Raw genomic sequence first — 22,432 nt, 5'->3', positions numbered from 1 at the left:
AAAGCCTTCAGAGGATCCACCAGAACAAATGTAAAACCATGAAAGTCCTAGAAGGACACAAGGAAAACTGAAAAATTCAAAGATATGTGGAGATTATGCAACATGTTACAGAAGAAAATGTGAGTCAAAAGAGAAATCAAAAAATACCTTAAAAAATTAAAAAACACCTTAAGACAAATGAAAATAGAAATTGTGGTGGTTGTTATAGTTGTTTAGTTGCTAAGTCATGCCCAACTCTTGCGACGCCACGGACTGTAACCTGCCAGGCTCCTCTGTCACCTGGTGGCTCAGCGGTAAAGAATCCGCCTGCAATGCAGGATGTGCAGGTTTGGTCCCTAGGTCAGGAAGATCCCCTGGAGAAGAGAATGGCACCCACTCCAGTATCTTTGCCTGGGAAATCCCATGGAAAAGAAAAGAGAAAATGGAAATACAACATAGCAAGATTTATGGGATGCAGGAAAAGCAGTTCTAAGAAAGAAGTTCATAGAGATAAATGCCTAAATTAAAAAATAAGATGCTTAATAAGCAATCCAGCTTTTTCTACAGCCATTGAGAGGCTAATATGATCTTTATTCCTCGATTTGTTGAACACATTGATCAGTGTGTGGATATTGAACCGTAATGTTAACTCTTCTCCACATGTTCTACTAGAATTCACCTGTGAAGCTGTCTGGTCCTGGATTTTTGTTTGTTGGGAGGATTTTGGTGTGTTCCCCCCCACCCCGCCAACCCAGTTCAGTCTCATTGCTGATAACTGATCTGTTGATATTTTCTACTTTTCTTCCTGATTCAGTCTTGTTGTTCAGTGGCTCAGTTGTGTCTGATTCTGTGACCCCATGGACTGCAGCACACCAGGCTTCCCTGTCCTTCACCACCTCCTGGAGCTTGCTGAAATTCATGTCCTTTAAGTTGGTAATGCCATACAACCACCTCATCCCCTGTCATCCCCTTCTTCCCCTGCCTTCAATCTTTCCCAGCATAAGGGTCTTTTCTAATGAGTTGCCTCTTCCCACCAGATGGCCGAAGTATTGGAGCTTCAGCTTCAGCATCAGTCCTTCCAGTGAATATTCAGGATTGATTTCCTTTAGGATTGACTGGTTTGATCTCCTTGAAGTCCCAGGGATTCATGAGTCTTCTCCAACACCACAATTCAAAAGCATCAGTTCTTTGGCACTCAGCCTTCTTTATGGTCCAGCTCTCACATCCATACATGACGACTGGAAAAACCATAGCTTTGACTAGACAGACCTTTGTTGGCAAAGTAATGTCTCTGCTTTTTAATACACTGTATAGGTTTGTCATAGCTTTTCTTCCAATGAGCATGCATCTTTTAATTTCATGGCTGCAATTAACATCTGCAATGATTTTGGATCCCAAGTAAATAAAGTCTCTCACTGTTTCCACTGTTTCCCCATATATTTGCCATGAAGTGATGGGACCAGATGCCATGATCTTAGTTTTTTGAATGTTCAGTTTTAAGCCAGCTTTTTAACTCTCTTCTTTCACCTTCATAAAGAGGCTCTGTAGTTCTTCTTTGCTTTCTGCCATAAGGGTAGTGTCATCTGCATATCTGAGGTAACTGATATTTCTCCCAGCAATCTTGATTCCAGCTTGTGCTTCATCCAGCCTGGCATTTCACATGATGTACTCTGCATAGAAGTTAAATAAGCAGGGTGACAATATACGGCCTTAACATGCTCCTTTCCGAATTTTGAACTGGTCCATTGTTCCATGTCTGGTTCTAACTGTTGTTTCTTGACCTGCATACAGATTTCTCAGGAGGCAGGTAAGGTGGTCTGATATTCCCATCTCTTTAAGAATTTTCCACACTTCATTGTGATTCACACCATCAAGGGCTTTAGCATATTCAGCAAAGCAGAAGTAAATGTTTTTCTGGAATTCTCTTGCTTTTTGTATGATCCAGTAGATGTTGGCAATTTGATCTCTGGTTCCTCTGCTTTTTCTAAATCCAACTTGGACACCTGGAAGTTCTCAGTTCATGTGCTGTTGAAGCCTCACTTGGAGAATTTTGAGCATTACTTTGCTAGTGTGTGAAATGAGTGCAATTGTGCAATAGTTTGAACATTCTTTTGCATTGCCTTTCTTTGGGATTGGAATGAAAACTGACCTTTTCGAGTCCTGTGGCCACTGCTGAGTTTTCCATATTTGCTGGCATATTGAATATAGCACTTGGGAGATCCAGTCTTGGGAGATCATATATTGCTAGGAATTTTTGCATTTCCTCTGTGCTGTGCTTTTAGAAAATAAAAATGGGTCAATCTCTGGGCTCAATAGATATAAGCATTCATTTTCAATGTTGGTGTTTTTCATAATAGAGTAAAATATCTTGATTTGGATAAGGACACTGGTTACCTGTATGTACTGTTAAAATCATCAATCAGTCAATTGTCAATCAGTCGTGTCCAACTTGTTGCTACCCCATGGTTTGCAACCTTCCAGGCTTCTCTGTCCATGGGGATTCTCCAGGCAAGAATACTGGAGTGTGTTGCTGTGCTTCCTCCAGGGAATCTTCACAACCTAGGGATAGAACCCAGGTCCTCCCGTATTTCAGGCATTTCCTCTAGATTGTCCATTTTCTTGGCATATAGTTGTTCGTAGTCATCGACGATCACTTTCAAAAGCAGTGTTCGTCACAGGAATGTCAGTCCCCAGGTCAGAGTGTTTACTTTTGAAAAGCTGAGGGAAGGTTGGAGTGTAAGTGGATGGATTGGAGGATGTATACAAGGGGGGCTTCAACTTAAAATATTTCTTTCTTTTAAAGAAAAGAGAAAAATTCAAAATGTGGAAAACTGTTAAGAGTAGATAAGCCCTGAGGTAATGGGGATATTCATCATATTGTTCTTTCTACTTTTCTGTAGGCTTCAAATATTTTTTTAAAAAACCATTAAGTGACTATGTTGTGGCGATGCAAACAGTGCTACGTATCAGACATTTTGGAAACAGTTAACTGACCTGGGAAACTACACATGTACATAGACATGTATGTAATTCAAGTTGTTTCTTTCTCTTGTTACTCTAATGATGATGAAGATTGTAGGAGGGGAAAAATAACTCTCTACCCTTCTGGTTCTTGGCTGAGACTCCCCTGTAATTAAAGGTTAACAAGAGAGAAACAACTTGAATTACATACGTGCATATGTATGTGCATGTATGGGAGCCAGAGAAACATGAGACTCAAAAGGCAGCCAAGTAGCTGACCAAGGGAGAGGGACAGGGGCTGCAGGGCTCCCTGGAGGATGGGGAATGGGCAATTTACGGGCAGGTGAGGGGACAGAATATGTGGTAGACAGATATTTGCACTGCCTGGCGGTCAATCTCTCGATGGAAGACTGGCAACAGCTCTCTTCCTGTTACAGACCCTCTCCTAATTTATTTTAGACTGCTGTGGGTGGGGAATGTAGTAAAAAGCTTTTCCTGAGTCTCCTAAGTGTTGATTGCCTTTAGCAGATTCTGGGGTTGCTTATTTTGAACCCAAAAAGATGTGGAAAGTTTGGTTTCACAAAGTTTGGGATTGGAAAAGTAACAATATTTAAAATCAAAATATTTGTATAAAGTCATCTCAAATACATAGGTTGCATTTAGGAAATAAAAATGGGTCAATCTCTGGGCTCAGTAGATATAAGCATTCATCTTCAATGTTGGTATTTTTCATAATAGAGTAAAATACCTTGATTTCAGTAAGGACACTGGTTACCTGTATGTACTGTTAAAATCATCAAAGAGAGTAATTTATTGATCTTGAAAAGCAAAAAAGGTTTTAATCTCACACTTCAGGAAGCAGGCAGACTCCAGTCTCGAGCCCAGAGAAGGCACAGTAAGGGAGGGGGCTGCTAGCTTTTATAGGAGGGGGCAGCAGGGGACAGGAAGTGCCTCTGATTGACTGGTGCATATCCGACTTCTCAGAAAGACCCAGGAACAAAAAAAATAAGCAGAGAGTCTGGGAGCTGATTTAACAGTTGCAGGTTTGGCTGCCTGAGTGTGTAGTGCTTCTGGTCAAACAGAGCATTTATAGGAACATGAAAATTATCTAAATTTTATTTTACTGACTGGGCCCTCAAGGCACGAGCAGTGCTAGAAAGTCTATTCCAAGACTACTGATCACTAGGAATAATTTGATATTAATACAGTGGTCTTATCAGTGTATCAGTTGTTCATCTGTTGTATGCTTAGGTTTATTCCTCTGAGGTATTTGCAGCAGGAGCCTAGAAACTAAATTTCTTTCAGTGAACTTCGCACATCTCTGGATATTTGGAAAGTTAGGATGGAATTAAGTTTCCTAGCAACCATCAGGATATTATGATAGACACTTGTTCCAGTTGCCCTCCTTTTTTATTTAAATAGCTGGCTAGTTAAGGACCTTGGTAAGTATTACAGAGTTTTATGATGTGCTCATGTGTTCTGGTTTAATAGTAATAATGTAATTCTTCAACGGAACTGTTATAAACAGGTACCGTTTGGGATGCAGTGTCTCTTAACAGACATAAACAAATGCTTCACTTCCAGGTGTAAGAGGAAGAGAGCGCCTTCTAGACCTGATCGCCACGTTTCTAGTGCTGCAGTTCCTTCGCACCAAGTTGGAACAGGAGGGAATAATTGTCAAATCGCTGATGAGACTGGACAATGCTTCCATTCCCAGGTGACTTTAACTCATTTATATTTTCAGTCATTTCTTTTTATTATATTTGTTTATCTATTTGCCCTCAGCCTGTTTGTTTCATCTTGTTTGTTTTCATCATGAGCAAAAGAAGCTGTAGCAAGTGTATGTGTGTCGGCCAGGTTTTTATTGTACTGTTTTGTGGATCCAGTGTAGTAATTACGGAGAGTAATTCCTAAATTAACAATGATGCCCCTTCTCCCCACAGAATTATCTTAATCATGAAAAGAAATTGTTTAGGCTATGGGGAAATACATTCCTGTTAGGTACCCTAGTCAGCAACCAAACTCTTTCAGTGGATTTCTTGTAATAAGCAAGACACGGGTAGAGAGCAGGCCAGGAAGCAACTTTAGGTGCTCATAAATAGCACCCCAAGTCCTAAAACATTATGAATATGGCTAAAGGAAAATTTGTCTTTATATATATTTTTATTCCAGAAAATAGTGGAATAAATATTTTTTTACTGATTTTTTTAAATTTTGTAAGTTTTTGTGTATAATAAACCTCTGCATTTTGAAATCATCTTTGAATTTATCTTTAAAAATTAACAAATTTTTTCACATCTGCTAGTCTTTTATTGGTCATTTATATGCCAGGTAGCAGCGTCAGCAAAAACAAACAAAACAAGTGTTTCCACCTAAAAGAGCACCCTGTCTCCTCATTTGCCTTTTCATGTAGTGCTTCTCTCCCAACTCTAGATCCACTTAGATAAAAACAGCTTTACTGGTAACAGATCTTAAGGGGAAAAATATTGATCAGGAGGCAAGAAAGCTATTGATAAACACCTCCCAAATACAAAAATACTAGTCAGCAGTTACTACACCAACTACCAGTTTCACATACAGTCTCCCTTTAAGGCTAAGATGATCCTATTTTACAAGGGGTAGAGGCAACAAGTTCCAAGAGAATTCAGCCTTCTTTGAAACTAGCCCACATGCTCTACAGCGGACACTATAAGCACAACTTTTATGGCCACCGAGACCAGGGTTCAGATCCAATGGGAAGGGGAACTGGAGAGTAACAATTTTTTTAACCACTTTTACACTGAATGAAAGTGGATCGTAATTTATGCTGAGTGATTACAAATCAGCTATGTTTTTATGAAGTAATTGGAAATAACTATTTTACAACTATTTCCTATTTGAAAACATTTTTTCAAGGCTGTAGTTCACAAGTGTGTGTATGGAGGGCAGGAATGTGGAAGATGAAGATGGATTATTTAGTTAAAAAAAAAGGCTCAACCATTTCTTAACTACCTTGTAAAAAGCTGCAGTGAAGTATACGCACAGGGATAACTGTTCAAGGGAGCCTCTCACCAGAGCTCTTCCACTGTGTGCAGGTCGGACAGTGTTTCCACAGAAAATGGCTCAGAGAGTTACTGTGCTGCTGGCTCATGGTTCAGTGGTCCTCTCACTACAGCACATGGCTTGTATGTGCTTTTGGAAAATCTAACATTTCCTGGGCCTGGGACAAGAATACAAATAGAAACTTACATGCTATATGTCTTAAGCATTTTAAAATTGCAGATTTAACTTGCAGTTAAATACGTTTAAAGCTCTACCCCAACAAATAGAACTTTGTAACCACCTAGAAGACCAGGTTCAGATCTAGAATTCTGGGACCTCCCTAAGTTTTATGCTTAAATGTGGCAGCGTGTGACAAGGATGCGACAAGTTTGCAACAAGTTCCGGGGCCCCAGCTCTTGGCTGATGCCTGGTACCACAGAGGCCTTGGCGGCAGGTATGAACACTCTGCTTGCTCATCAAAGCTGCATCTGTACCCATGCATATGATACAGTGTTGTGTATATACACACATGCACACACACACACACACACACACACACTTTTTTCAAAAAAGGCAAGATAAGGGGAAAACTAACAAAACTAATAAAATATTTTCTTTGACGGAGAAGGAGGAGACAGAATGGAAGTTAGGTTTCTCATGTACTTTGTTTTATGAGACTTTAAAACTGTGTAAATCTTTTACCTAATAAAGTCCAGGTATCAGAGAACAGAGGTTGAACATGTTAAATTATACCATGGGAATGTAGTCAGCAGTGTCTGGAATATGAGGAAATAAATGGCAAGAGAAAAAAGAGAGGAGACGTGAAACCTATAAATTAAAGGACATTTTAAAAAAAAATAGAAGGGTGTTTGAAAGGAGGCAAACATAACCCTCATTTGGATCCTGATTTGAACGAGACCCATTGTACTTTTTTCTTTTAAAAAAAGACAGGGAAATTTAAACATTACCTGAATATTTTGTGATATTAAAGAATATTCATAACTATTTTTAAGTTTCACACTTAAGAAAAAGTTGTCATCTCTTAGAGATAATATGCTGCTGCTGCTGCTAAGTCATTTCAGTCATGTCCAACTCTGTGTGACCCCATAGACGGCAGCCCACCAGGCTCCCCCATCCCTGGGATTCTCCAGGCAAGAACACTGGAGTGGGTTGCCATTTCCTTCTCCAATGCATGAAAGTGAAAAGTGAAAGTGAAGTCGCTCAGTCACGTCCGACTGTTAGTGACCAATGGACTGCAGCCCACCAGGCTCCTCCATCCATGGGATTTTCCAGGCAAGAGTACTGGAGTGGGGTGCCATTGCCTTCTCTGAGAGATAATTTAGATGAAACTAAAATAAATGAGTAAATCTATTTGTACCTTCTCACAGTTCAGTTCAGTTCAGTTCAGTCGCTCAGTCGTGTCCCACTCTTTGCAACCCCATGAATCACAGTAGCCAGGCCTCCCTGTCTATCACCATCTCCTGGAGTTCACTCAAACTCACGTCCATCGAGTCAGTGATGCCATCCAGCCATCTCATCCTCTGTCGTCCCCTTCTCCTCCTGCCCCCAATCCCTCCCAGCATCAGTCTTTTCCAGTGAGTCAACTCTTCTCATGAGGTGGCCAAAGTACTGGAGTTTCAGCTTTAGCATCATTCCTTCCAAAGAACACCCAGGGCTGATCTCCTTCAGAATGAACTGGTTGGATCTCCTTGCAGTCCAAGGGACTCTCAAGAGTCTTCTCCAACACCACAGTTCAAAAGCATCAATTCTTCGGTGCTCAGCTTTCTTCACAGTCCAACTCTCACATCCATACATGACCACTGGAAAAACCATAGCCTTGACTAGACCCACCTTTGTTGGCAAAGTAATGTCTCTGCTTTTCAATATGCTTTCTAGGTTGGGCATAAATTTTCTTCCAAGGAGTAAGCGTCTTTTAATATCATGGCTGCAGTCACCATCTGCAGTGATTTTGGAGCCCAAAAAATAAAGTCAGACACTGTTTCCACTGTTTCCCCATCTATTTCCCATGAAGTGATGGGACCAGATGCCATGATCTTCATTTTCTGAATGTTGAGGTTTAAGCCAACTTTTTCACTCTCCTCTTCCACTTTCATCAAGAGGCTTTCTAGTTCTTCACTTTCTGCCATAAGGGTGGTGTCATCTGGATATCTGAGGTTATTGATATTCCTCCTGGCAATCTTGATTCCAGTTTGTGCTTCTTCCAGTCCAGCGTTTCTCATGATGTACTCTGCATAGAAGTTAAATAAGCAGGGTGACAATAGACAGCCTTGACGTACTCCTTTTCCTATTTGGAACCAGTCTGTTGTTCCATGTCCAGTTCAAGGACCGATTAAATTCTCCACTTCTGGAAAATTCCCTGTTGGTCCAGTGGCTAGGACTCCACACTGTCACTGCCAACACCCCAGGTTCAATCCCTGTTCTTAGAACTAAGATCCCGCAAGCCATGCAGCTCAGCCATAAATAAATTAATAAATTCTTTACTCCCAACAGTATCAGACACGAAAAAGGTACTCAGAAAATAATTAACTGAGCATTTAACTATATGTAATATATAACTTAATTTTAAAAAGTAACATGTTTTAAATGAATATCTGGACAAATACCTTGAAGAACTAGTGGAAGGGACTGTTTGATTTACAGGCACAACCAGTGAGCCACCTCCTCTTTTTAAATGTTTTCCAATTATGATATCCGCTGGAATAAGTATTAATAACTTTGAGTCTCCTTTTGAATTGTAGTGGCACAAACTATTAAGTCAAGATTTTGAAAAACGGTGAAGTATATTCCATCACACATCATAACACCCATGCCGTTACCCTATCACTGTTATTGTGTGGGCAAAATGATTTGTTGGCACTTTATAACAATATTTTAAGTAATTTTTGTTTCCAATTTATGCATATTTAAAGCTTTTATATATTTTCGGCTTCATGATGTACATAACATTAATGCAGTAGCATGTTGCTTGGAGATATATGAACAAAATTTTCATGTTAGTAGAACCATCAAAATTTACAGGCCATCTGGATTCATGAGAATATTTAAAATCATCTTTCTGCTTTCAGTAGTTAGTAACTGTCAGTAAACTAATAATTATTGGGTCTTTTTAGCCATGTTGGGTATGCCAGCTATTTAGTATGTTGATGTCATCATATTCAGCTAACATTTATTGATTGCCAACTTTGTGCCAGAGACTGTTAAATTTTAAATTCATGCTTTTTGTTAATCCCCACAGCAAACCCATAGGATCTTATATCACTGTCATAACTGAAGAAACAGACTTCCAGTGATAAATGAAAGCTGTAACAATATCACACAACTAGGGAATTCCCTGGTGGTCCAGTGGTTAGGACTCTGCAGGTTCACCACTGAGGGCCAGGATTCAATCCCTAGTCAGGCAACTAAAATCCCACAAGACAGGTGGCCAACAACAACAAAAAACCAATATCACAACCAGTGCTGTGTGATCAGAGGCAGGATTTGAACCCAGCTCTTAACTACCACACTATTCTGATGGCCTTTTCCCAGTTCATGGTGGGGGGGCAGGGGCGGGGAAGATGGAGAAAATTCTCCAGGTTTTCAGTTTCCCCCATATTCTTTGGTATATGTCACCACTTGTTTGCTAGCAAGTTCTAGCAGACAACAAAACAATGAGGAAGTAGCTAACTAATACTAATGAGCGATCCCACTGTTTTTCTGAGTCTTTAGTTTGAATAATTGACACCATTTTCTGGACACAAACTTGAAGTTTTTATGTTATGCACATTTTACAAGTAAGTTGTTCCTCATTTGTGTGCTAAAATTAAATATATACCAGTATCTTGGGTGACTCTCAGGTACTTTACAAGTAAATAATGGAATTGAGAATTCCTGGGACAATAAAAAGGAGAGAGAAATGAAAGCCTTTGTAAAATAGCATCAAGCTTGTCCTTGAAGGATAGAAAGGAGATGACAACAAGCAAACATGTAAAGGGCCGGAGAAGCTGTAGTTGTCCTGGAGCGAGAAGAACATGTGTCACATGCAGGGAAGCTGGGCAGTGAGGGGGCTACTCTGTTTCCAAGTAATTGAATAAGTTAAATGCACCATGTCAGACAGGTGGAAGAACTTTCACAAAATGTCAAAGAAAACAAAAAGAGAGAACTGCTTTTATTATCTTAATTTTTGACAGATTTTGTCTGATATAATATGCTAGATTTGGTACCACATGACATTTCATATGTAATTATATTCTGAAATTGATGGAAAGATGTGTTTAATCTAGGAATATTCCCTGGGATTGTGAGAAAATAAAGAAAGCGAGTGAGTGGCTCAGAAGAACTGAAGGGCAGTACCCATCCATCTGCCAGCGGCTGGAGCTGGGTAAAGACTGGGACTCCGCCACCAAGCAGCTGCTGGGGATCCTGCCCAGAGATGCCCGCTCCCCTCCTCACAGGCTCCTTAAGCACAGCCAAGGCTGACGCTCATGCACTTGTCTTTTAACATGCACTCATGCCTCATGTATATGATAATCAGATATAATAGATGCCTGTAATGAAGTCTAATTATGATTTTATTCAGTATAGCAATCACTTTAAAATAAATGGAAAAAGGCTATTGTTTCAGTGAACTAACAAGCAACTATACAATAAAAATTTCAAGGAATTCCCTGGTGATCCAGTGGTTAGGACTCCGAGCTTTTAACACTGTGATTCTGGGTTTGATCCCTGGTCAGGGAACAAAGATCCCACAAGCCAAGCAGTACAACCAAAAAAAAACTTTTTTAGATAAAAATTCTAATATTACAGACTTTTTTTTAAACCAGAGGTTGGGGGAGGGTGGAGATTGGATAAAGGTGATCAGAAGGTACAAACTTCCAGTTACACGATAAATAAGTACTAGGATGTAATATGCAGCATGAAAATATAAAACACTGCTATATAGTACATGTGAAAGTTGTTCAGAGACTAAATCCTGAGTTCTCATCATAAGGAAACATGATTTTCTTCTTCTTTTACTCTATATCTGTGTGAGGTGGTGGATATTCACTAAACTTACTGTGATCATCATTTCATGTTTGAGGATCAGATCATGGTGCTGCCATCTTAATCTTATAGTGTGCTAGATGTCAATTATATCTCAATAAAACTGGGAGAAAAAATTAAATCACTACCCTCTTTGACCTGTAAACTCCACTGGTAGGAATTGTACTTCTAGAAATTCATCTTACAGAAACATGGACACATTGACACACGCAGGTATCATACGTGCATATATACATAGTGCCATCATCCAGCATATGCAATAAAGCTCATCTTAAAAGCTATACAAATAGGTGTTTACGAGATAGAAATCTATGATGTCATATTCCAAACCTTTGAGGAATAGAAACTTTATTTCTATCTTACACACTTTGAATTTTAAAAGTTGAAATTAAAAAAATTAAAAAATTTTACAAGGAACGTACATACTTAGTTTTTATTTCAAAAATACATAAAAGCAGAGTAGTGTAATGACCCCCATTAATTGTTTTACATGTAGAACAGTCTTCTCTCCCCTCTTGCTGTCTTACCAAATGTCCCACATTCCGGATATGTCTGACTGTGTCCATTTCTCTTTCCCCATATTTCCTGTAAACTGGGAATTAAATCTGTAGTCCCTAGGAGATTAAGGATCAATGTTTTTGTCAACGTGAACCATGAAGTCTGGTTTATCTGCTTTAATAATGTTAACATTGATTAGCAGTTTTCCAATATGAAGTTGTTTCCCTACAACCAGCATATATCTGTGGAGAGATACTTCAACATCCAGTTCCTTATCAGTCTTTCAGCTAATGATGCTGTTGGCTGAATCATTTTAAGAAATATTGTGATTCTCTATTTTATTTTCTTCTTCTCATTAGCTAAATTATGAAATAATAAGCTGTCCCCCATCAACTAATGTTGCTTTATAATATTTTTAATTATAATTTAAATATTTTATTTTATTTAAAATATTTAATATTGTAAATATCTCAAATTATTAGAATTGCTGTCCTTCTTTAGAGGCTGAGAGTCCCTGGAGGGCAGGCTGTGATGTATTTATCTTTATGTTCCTAACACCTAGGATGCTCTTAGCGAGCCAGCACAAAGATCTGCTGCATCAGAGTCGTACTCTGTTAATTTAAAAGTTAGTTTTGTAAATTAAGTTGTCAACTAAAAACTGTCACTTGCCATCTGCCTCTGCAAGGATGAGGTCATTAGCCACTGCAGTCTGACCTACAACACCTCCTGAAAGGAACTTGGGGCCAGGATCAGGAATGAGACTCTGTGCTTTGGGAAAAACTTGCAGGACTGGCTTTCAGATAGATATTTTCTGGAGATTTTATGAGCCCAATTCTGACACCTTCTCATACCTAGAAAAGCACTAAAGTCATTAACAAGGACACCTGCTCCTAGCGACTGGCAGCGGCCCTCTGCCAAAGCAGGTGCTTGAGTGTGAGTACCCCCTTCACTGAAGTCACACCTGTGCTGAGCCCCCACCTCTTAGGAGCACTTCCTCCAGTGCTGGGGAGAGCCTATCTTCTGCACAGAGTTCTCATTTTACCCCAAATAAGACTTCGCTCACAATTCTCACCTTGTGCATTTATATCAATCAACAAAATTCAAAGTTAAAGAAAAAGCTCCTCGGCCACAAAGTCTCTATTTGCTAATTTGCAATTCAAAGAGAAAAATATTTCACCTAACTACTGTGGGAGCAAAGAAGAACTAAAGAGCCTCTTAATGAAAGTGAAAGAGGAGAGTGAAAAAGTTGGCTTAAAGCTCAACATTCATAAAACGAAGATGGCATCTGGTCCCATCAGTTCAGTTCAGTTCAGTCGCTCAGTCGTGTCCGACTCTTTGCAACCCCATGAATCGCAGCACGCCAGGCCTCCCTGTCCATCACCAATCCCCAGAGTTCACTCAGACTCACGTCCATCGAGTCAGTGATGCCATTCAGCCATCTCATCCTCTGTCATCCCCTTTTCCTTCTGCCCCCAATCCCTCCCAGCATCAGAGTCTTTTCCAGTGAGTCAACTCTTCGCATGAGGTGGCCAAAGTACTGGAGTTTCAGCTTTAGCATCATTCCTTCCAAAGAACACCCAGGGCTGATCTCCTTCAGAATATGGACTGGTTGGATCTCCTTGCAGTCCAAGGGACTCTCAAGAGTCTTCTCCAACACCACAGTTCAAAAGCATCAATTCTTTGGTGCTCAGCTTTCTTCACAGTCCAACTCTCACATCCATATATGACCACTGGAAAAACCATAGCCTTGACTAGACCCACCTTTGTTGGCAAAGTAATGTCTCTGCTTTTCAATATGCTTTCTAGGTTGGTCATAACTTTTCTTCCAAGGAGTAAGCGTCTTTTAATTTCATGGCTGCAGTCACCATCTGCAGTGATTTTGGAGCCCCCAGAAATAAAGTCTGACACTGTTTCCATTGTTTCCCCATCTATTTCCCATGAAGTGATGGGACCAGATGTCATGATCTTCGTTTTCTGAATGTTGAGCTTTAAGCCGACTTTTTCACTCTCCTCTTTCACTTTCATCAAGAAGCTTTTTAGTTCCTCTTCACTTTCTGCCATAAGGGTGGTGTCATCTGCATATCTGAGGTTATTGATTTCTCCCGGCGATCTTGATTCCAGCTTGTGCTTCTTCCAGCCCAGCGTTTCTCATGATGTACTCTGCATAGAAGTTAAATAAGCAGGGTGACATCACTACATGGCAAATAGATGGGGAAACAGTAGAAACAGTGACAGACTATTTTTCTGGGCTCCAAAATCACTGCAGATGGTGACTGCAGCCATGAAATAAAAAGATGCTTACTCCTTGGAAGAAAAGTTATGACCAACCTAGACAGCATATTAAAAAAGCAGAGATACTACTTTGCCAACAAAGGTCTGTCTAGTCACAGCTATGGTTTTTCCAGTCGTCTGAGAGTTGGACTATGAAGAAAGCTGAGCACCGAAGAATTGATGCTTTTGAACTGTGGTGTTGGAGAAGACTCTTGAGAGTCCCTTGGACTCCAAGGAGATCCAACCAGTCAATCCTAAAGGGAAATGAGTCCTGAATATTCATTGGAAGGACTGATGTTGAAGCTGAAACTCCAATACTTCGGCCACCTGATGCGAAGAACTGACTCATTGGAAAAGACCCTTATGCTGGAAAAGATTAAAGGCAGAAGGGGACGACAGAGGATGAGATGGTAGGATGGCATCAACGACTCGATGGACATGAGTTTGCTTAAGCTCCGGGAGCTGGTGATGAACAGGGAGGCCTGGTGTGCTGCAGTACATGGGGTCAGGAAGAGTCGGACACCACTGAGCGACTGAACTGAACTGTGGGCGAGAATTCATTTTGGGGGGGCACTTTTTGTCAATCACTTATAACCTGGGCAAATTACTTTTTAACACGCTCTCTGATTTTCCGGGGGGTGGGGGGCGGGCTGTGCGGAGAATCCCAACTAGAACTTGGAAAATAAACGTTTTCCTTATCTTTAAACAGCACTCCCCTAAACCGTAACAGCACTATGAGTTGCGTTTGATTGGATCCTAGGCGTTTATCCTAGCTACATCACCCAGATAAGAATCCCGGTATCTGGACAGCATTCGGCCAGGGAAGAGGTTTCGCCGGGTATCTCTCTGGCCCGCCGGCTCCACTCCCTTCCTGCTTCCCGCAAGCCCCGCCTGCCCGCTCCCCGCCCCGCTCCCCACCTCACTGCCCAAAGCCCCGCCCCGCCGGCGCTACCCCGAGACTCTCGCCGCGGCCTTATGTCGCGGCTCTTCCTTCCGCCCAAGGCGCTTCTCCCCCCCTCGGCCCGCCCACCTGCTTCCTGTGGGCGGTGCGGGGCTGAGGCGCGCCCGCGTTGACGTGTTTGTTGTGCGCGAGCGTCGCACCTCTGTCCCGAGCCCGCCATTGGCGCTTTCCAGTTAACCGCGTCCGACTGGCCGGGGTTCGGGGCCGAGAGAGGGGCTCGCTTAGCGGCCCCTCTCCTGGCAGCTTGGAGAGCTCCGTTATGGCGGAGGCGAATGGGGAGGCGGAAGGAGCGAGCGTGGCTACAGTTCCTGGTTCGGGTGCCGACGGCAATGGTCAGTCGCCTGCAGTCGAAGGAGAGGGAGTTGGGGCGAGGGGCAAAGAGAAGGACGTGGCCGCGGAAGGAAAGGAGGCCGGCGGGGACAGCGAGGAGGACGGCGAGAATGTGTTCGAGGTGGAGAAGATCCTGGACATGAAGACTGAAGGGGTAGGTGCGGGCCCGGGGTGATGCTGCCCGAGCAAAGGGGGCTCCGGAGGCAGTGTGGCGGAGGTCCAGCCGCGGGGGCGCTGAGACCGGGGCTCCCTCCTAGGCCGCGGTCCTCGGCGCGAGGGCGGCGTCTCGGCTCCGAGAACCGAGTGTCCTCGCCGCGCTCTGCCCCGCGCTTCCCCATCCCTCGTGGGGAACCCTGCTCAGTGTCTTGTTTGACCCTGGTACCCCCAGAGTGAGGTGCTTCCTCCGTTTGTGCCCTTACGAAACTGTGTAGACCGCTGTTTTACATTTCAAGACTTCGTTCTTTACATGTTGGTCTCTTGCTAGATTGTGAACTCCCTTAGTACAGAGACTGTTCTCTTTACTAACTTGTTAACGCTGGCACTTGAGTCCGGTGCCTAGCATGCAGTAATTGCTTAATGTGTGTCAGGTTGTTAAGTGAGTGAACCAGTTGTGGCCTGGCGGAAGGTGAGTGGGTGTAAGGATGGGCAATGGGAAGATAATATATTTTAGTAAATAGGTGTAGGGTGACCAAAGGCCCTACACGATGGTCCTCTGTGTGTTGTTTTCAGTTCAGTTTCTCAGTCGTATCCGACTTTGCAACCCCATGGACTGCAGCACGCTAGGCTTCCCTGTCCTTTTTATTCCCAATGTTTTTTTAATTGTCTCTCATTTCCCATTTGTCGTATGCTACTTTTTTTTTTTGCGCATTCATTCCGTAGAGTTTTGTTTTCAGTTACTGCCTGGTAGGTGCCGTGTTAGGTCCTGAGGATATAGAGATGAATTGTAGCATACACAGTTGCTGACATAAAAGATTCTCTTGTCCAGTGGGGGATAAATAACTAAAAATCCAATGTCGACAATATTATTGTTAGTTGAAGTTAGGGACATTCTTACGCATTTAATTTTCCCAATTACGTTTTAAGTACCTTGAGGTGAGAGGTGCAGCAGTCTTACACTTTTGTATCCCCTGCATTTAACATAGTGCCAGGCAGGTGGGAAATATTCAGAAAATAGTTAAGACGGTAATGTCTTCACAATTAAGGTGATTCACTTCTTGATACAATATTTTATTTTGTTAGCTTCGAAGGATTGTAGGAACTGCACCTAAAGCCCCATCTTTAAAATCTTTTTCCTTTAAGTGGAATCTCACTATATTTGTTTGGTGTGCATCTGCTTTTTTTGCTCAGTAACATCTTTGTGAGATTTAATCCCTGCTGTTGGAGCTATAGTTTTGTGGTTTTTTTTGGTTGCTGCTTAGTACAGTTGACCTCAAACAACTTGGGCCCTAGGGATGCTTGGCCCTGCACAGTTGAAAAGCCAGTATAACTTTTGACTCCCTCAAAACCTAACTACTAAAGGCTTTTTTACCAGAAAGGGAAGCCTTACCATAGTGTAAACAGTTTAACAAATATTTTGTATGTTATGCATATTATATACTGTGTTCTAATGAAGGACTTCTTCGTGGCTCAGCTGGTAAAGAATCCGCCTGCAATGTGGGAGACCTGGGTTGGATCCCTGGTTTGGGAGGATTCTTAATAAAAAAGTAAACTAAAGAAAAGAAAATATTAATAAAATTGTAAGGAGAAGAAAATATATTAATGGTATTGCCTACCCTATTTACATTGTTTGTTTACAAGATGAATTACCTGTCAGAGCCTACATCAATATTGTCTTAAATAAAACATTTTGGTGTTGTATGTATTACTAGTAATACTGACATCAACAATGAAAAGATAATGTGAAAAAGTTGAATGATTCAGTGTTTTATGGTAGCCTAGTGTAATCAATCAGAGAAGGCAGTGGCACTCCACTGGAGTACTCTTGCCTGGAGAATACCATGGTGGGAGGAGCCTGGTGGGCTGCAGTCCAGGAGGTTGCAAAGAGTCGGACACGACTGAGCGACTTCACTTTCACTTTTCACTTTCATGCATTGGAGAGGAAAATGGCAACCCACTCCAGTATTCTTGCCTGGAGAATCCCAGGGAAGGCGGAGCCTGGTGGGCTGCTGTCTGTGGGGTCGCACAGAGTCAGCCACAACTGAAGCAGCTTAGCAGCAGCAGTGTAATCAATACAATTGCTTCACAGTAGCCTAGATTGGGCTTCCCTGGTGGCTTAGTGATAAAAAATCTGCCTGCAGTGCAGGAGGCGCAGGAGCTGCAGGTTAGATTCTTGGGTTGGGAAGATCCGCTGGCGGAAGGCATGGCAACCCATTCCAGTATTCTTGCCTGGAGAATTCCATGGACAATCCATGGGGGTCACAAAGAGTCAAACATGACTGAAGTGACTTAGCACAGCACAGCAGTCTAACCTAGACACTAAAGAACAAATCATTAGAAAATTTTTATGGCATACAGTATTACAGTCATATTTATAATATAGTATCAGAAACACTGTTAGATTTTTAAAGACATCGTTTACCTTGAATAATAAGCTAATATTCAATTTCTCCAATTAGAAAAGAATGATAATATAATTCTTTGAAAGCAAAGTTATAACACATTAAGAAAACTTAACACATTAATTTTCCATTAACTGTCACTCATCTTATGCTTTTGTAGTAATAGACCAACATCTGCATATTCTTCACGCATTCTTTGCATACTTTTTTTCTTAATTATTTCAATATTTCTAGACTATATGGTTCATCTGCAGCTTTTTTCAAATTGTTGAAAATCTCTAAAATTTTTTCCGATATATTTATTGAAAAAAATCTGCATATAAGTGGATCCCACAGTTCAAACCCATGTTGTTAAAGGGTCAACTGTATTCAGTTGTATGAATATATTACAGTTTTATCTTTTCTACTACTTTTGTTGGGCACCTGGGTTGTTTCCAGTTTTGAATAATGCTTCTGTGAACTTAACTGATGGAGAAGGAAATGGCAACCCACTCCAGTATTCTTGCCTGGATAATTCCATGGACAAAGGAGCTTGGTGGGCTACAGTCCATGGGGTCACAAAGAGTCAGACACGAGTGAGTGACTAACAGGCAGGAACTTTACTGAACGTGTCTCCTGGTGTATTGTGCACAAATGTTTCTCTTGGTTGTCTTGCTATATACCTAGGACTGGGAGGTATACACTAGGAGGACAAGATGCATGTCTTCAGCATTAAGAAACTGTTTTCAAAAGTAGTTGTACCAATTTACACTACTACTGCTGGCTTAGGAGAATTCCTTTCGTTTCGCATCCTGTCAACACTTGATAATCCGTCTATATTTTCAGCCAGTAGTGGTGATGTATTTGTTGGTATTTCCTACTTGTAATTTATATTTTTCTGGATTTTACATTAGAAATCAGCGTTGAAATCATTGAGCGTCTTTTCATATATTTAGTCATCATCTGGTTATCGTTTATGAACTGCCCTTTCAGATCTCTACTGAGTTGTCTTTATTGATTTCTTGTATTCTGGATTCAAACACTTTGTGACTGGTGTCATGTAAATCTCTTTTCCTGCTATGTCTTTTTGGTAAATAGAATATGATTAATGTAGGAAAAGTTAATTTGTCTTGATGTTGAGTGCTTTTAATGTCTGGTTTGAGAAATCTTTCCTTACTCTAAATATTCTTTTTTTTTTCTTTTCTGAAAGCTGTGTTGTTTTGTCTTTCTGACTTACGTTTGCACTTTACTTGTAATTGATTTTGTGTATAGTGTAATGTAGGAGTCAGGTTTCATTGAGCAAATCTTTCTTTTTATTCTTTAACATTGTAAATTTTAGAATCAACTTGTCAATTTCCTTGCACACAAAAACTTTGAGTTTTTATTGAGACTTGCATTGAATTTGTGGATAAATTTAGGATTAATTTAATTTTTTCAATAATATTTAATAACTCTATTTTTAAAAAAGAACTTATTTGGCTGCACCTGGTCTTAGTTGTGATGTGTGGGATGTTTGTTGTTGTTAGTTTCTGCAGATGTGATCTCTTTAGTTGCAGCCTGTGAATTCTTAGTTGCAGCATGCAAATTATTATCTGACCAGGGATGGAACCCAGGCCCCCTGCATTGGGAGCAAGGAGTCTTAGCCACTGGACCACCAGAGAAATCCTGTTTTATAACTTTTTTATAACTTTATGTTGAAGTTTTAGTAAATTGACTTTTAGGTGTTATTGATTTTCCAGTGCAGTGGTAAATGATTCTTTGAAAAGTTTCCTTGTCTTACTGTTTGTTGCTTATGCAATTAATTTTTGTATATTTACTTTTTGTTGAAGAGATTCCCTTTATTTCTGGTTGCTAAATACTTTTATTGTGAATGAATGTTGAATTTTATTAAATCGTTTTTGCTGCATCTATTCCTTATTTGTTGGTCTTTTTCTAACATCTTGAGATGGATGCACAGCTTTTAAAAAAATATTTATTTTTAATTGATTGGTGATTGCTTTACAGTATTGGTTTGATTTGTCATACATCAACATGAATTAACCATAGGTGTACAAATGTCTCCTCCCTCCCATTCCACCTCTCTAGGTTATTACAGAGCCCCAGTGTGAGTTCCGAGTCATATAGCAAACTCCCATTGGCTGTCTGTTTACATACGTTGGTGCATATGCATTCATGCTACTCTCTCCATTCATCTCACCCACCCTTGTCCGTAAGTCTGTTCTCTATGTCTGTGTCTGCACTGCTGCTCTGCAAACAGATTTGTCAGTATCTTCCTTCTAGATTCCATATATATGCATTAATATAAGATACTTGTTTTTCTCTTTCTGACTTACTCCACTCTGTATATTAGGCTCTAGGTTCGTCCACCTCATTAGAATTGACTCAAAAGAGTTCCTTTTCATGGCTGATGTGATTGTATATACGAACCACAGCTTCTTTATCAGTTCATCTGTTGATGGACATCTAGGTTACTTCCACTTCTTGGCTATTGTAAATAGTGCTGCGGTGAACATTGGGGTACTTGTGTCCTTTTCAGTTTTGGTTTCTTCTGGGTCTGTGCCCAGCAGCAGGACTGTTGTGTTGTATGGTAGTTTTATTCCTAGTTTTTAAAGGACTTTCCATCCTGTCTTCCACAGTGGCTGTATCAGTTTACGTTCCCTCTAGCAGTGTGGTGGTTCCCTGTTCTTCATGCCCTCTCCAGCACTTGTTACTTGTGGATTTTTTGATTATGGCCATTCTGTCTGGCATGAGGTGATTGTAGTTTTGCTTTGCATTTCTCTAATAATGAGCGATTTTGAGCATCTCTTCTTGTGTTTATTAGCCATGTATATGTCTTCTTTGGAGAAATGTCTGTTTAGGTCTTTAGTGCTTTTTGATTGGGTTGTTTGTTTTTCTGGTATTGAGTTGTATGAGCTGCCTGTATATTTTGGAAATTAACTCTGTCAGTTGTTTCATTTGCTATTATTTTCTCCCATTCTGAGGGTTGTCTTTTCACCTTATTTACAGTTTCCTTTGCATAGCTCACTGTTTTTAGCCTTTCTTTTTTCAAATAACATACCTTTATGTTATGTTAAATTATGTTCTCATCTTACTTTAGTTGCAGTTCATAAATTGTTTGTTTTCATTCAGATAACATTATTTTCCAGTTTCCATAAATTGTGTATAAATATATTGCTTACTTTCCAAACATTTGATTATTAGTAAATGTTTCATGTGCTTTAAAAGAATTTTTTACTTTCACTGACGTAAGTTCTTATGCTGTTTACATTGAATATTTGCCTGATTAAGTGTGTTGAAAGTGTTCAACTCAGTCACTCAGTGGTGTCCAACTCTGTGACCCCATGGACTGCAGCCCGCCAGACTCCTCTGTCCATGGGATTCTCCAGGCAAAAATACTGGAATGGGTCGCCATTCCCTTCTCCAGGCGATCTTCCCTACCCGGGGATTGAACCCAGGTCTCCTGCATTGCAGGCTAATTGTTTATCATTTGATCCACCAGGGCCCAGTTGGGTTACTTGAAACCTATAATACATCTGCCAGCAAGCAAATCAACCATTAGTTAAGAACTTGAAACTAGAAGAATGGGGAAGTAATTTGAGAATAATTTGAATGCAGGAGGCTATTCTCTGTTTCATTCAGTTTCAGTTCAGTCGCTTGGTTGTGTCCAACTCTCCAACCCCATGGACTGCAGCACACCAGGCTACTCTGTCCATCACCAGCTCCCCGAGTCTACTCAAACTCATGCCCATTGAGTTGGTGATGCCATCCAACCATCTCATCCTCTCTCATCCCTTTGTCCTCCTGCCTTCAATCTTTCCTAGCATCAGGGTCTTTTCAGATGAGTCAGTTCATACTTCATATTCCTGATATTATTGATTAGTTTAACTGTCATTTTTTGTGATGTGTTTAAAGCAGTACTAAAAGATACCAGATATTTTTACTTCTTTTATTACTCATTTTTTGCTTCACCATTTTAGAATATATTAGCTATTTTTGCTTCTTTTATTTATTTATTGCCTTGAAACAAGGCATCCTGAGCAGGGATTGATCCCCCAGCCCCACATAAGAAGTGCAGTCTTAACCATTGAACCTCCAGGGAAGTTCCTGCTTTTATTATTAATATACTTGAAGTCCACTAAAGTGCCTAATTACAGTTGTGCTTTTTTTAAAAAATTTCATGTTCATAATACACTCAGACTCACTGGCCTTGAGATTTTTTTTTTTAAACTAATTATCTAGTATCTAGAATCTTAAGAAGATAGGAGGACCATCTGCTTCCTTATAGTTTGGCTCATGGGTTAAGCTCAGCTACCAAGAAAATAGAGATTATGGGAGTTTTGAAGATAAGTTTATAGATCCCAGGGCTGTTATGAAAGTTTTTAGTATACAGCAAAGTTTTGGGCAATATTTGGGTTGACATTACTCCTATTTTAAAAAAAAAGTATAATTCAGTGATTTCATTTCTTTTGTGTACTGCTGTACACATAAGTGACCCTCAGTAAACATTTATTGAATGAATGAATGAAGCAAAACTGCTGAAATAAAGGCTGTTATTTGTCAGTCAAGTCTGGAGCTAAAGTTGAGTACTCCTTATACTCAGAAATGATTATTAATATTCCTCATTGTCATTGACTAGATCAAACTTAATTGATAACTAATATTAAATTTATATCTATGTTCATTATTGAAATAAAACTTTACTAGTTTTTTTTCCCCCCATAAATCAGAAAAGCTGCAAGAATTGTTTAGTATCTCCCACATGCCTTCACTCAGATCCCCCAGTTGTTAATGTTGGCTTTATTTTTTTCCTCTATATACATTTTTTTTCTGC

General features: G+C 40.4%; 2 protein-coding genes across 3 annotated transcripts in view; both read left to right on the top strand.

Annotated features, from left to right (window-relative positions):
- Positions 1-11,231, top strand: part of PARP4 (poly(ADP-ribose) polymerase family member 4) — a 67,580-nt gene extending 56,349 nt beyond the window's left edge. Inside the window, exons 32-33 of the mRNA XM_068984255.1 lie at positions 4,525-4,657; positions 10,245-11,231. Of these exons, the coding sequence (XP_068840356.1) occupies positions 4,525-4,657; positions 10,245-10,440 (329 nt within the window). The 3' untranslated portion in view covers positions 10,441-11,231. The remainder of the gene's footprint in view (positions 1-4,524; positions 4,658-10,244) is intronic.
- A 3,702-nt stretch (positions 11,232-14,933) lies between these two features.
- The window catches only part of MPHOSPH8 (M-phase phosphoprotein 8), a 46,887-nt gene continuing 39,388 nt past the window's right edge, over positions 14,934-22,432 (top strand). For both annotated transcript variants that reach the window (XM_068984227.1, XM_068984226.1), the window contains exon 1: positions 14,934-15,218. In XM_068984227.1, coding sequence (XP_068840328.1) covers positions 14,994-15,218 — 225 coding nt within the window. In that variant the 5' untranslated portion in view covers positions 14,934-14,993. The remainder of the gene's footprint in view (positions 15,219-22,432) is intronic.

Source organism: Capricornis sumatraensis, chromosome 12, assembly GCF_032405125.1.
Source record: "Capricornis sumatraensis isolate serow.1 chromosome 12, serow.2, whole genome shotgun sequence".
Classification (NCBI taxonomy): Eukaryota; Metazoa; Chordata; class Mammalia; order Artiodactyla; family Bovidae; genus Capricornis; species Capricornis sumatraensis.
This window is presented reverse-complemented; position numbering and strand designations above follow the sequence as displayed.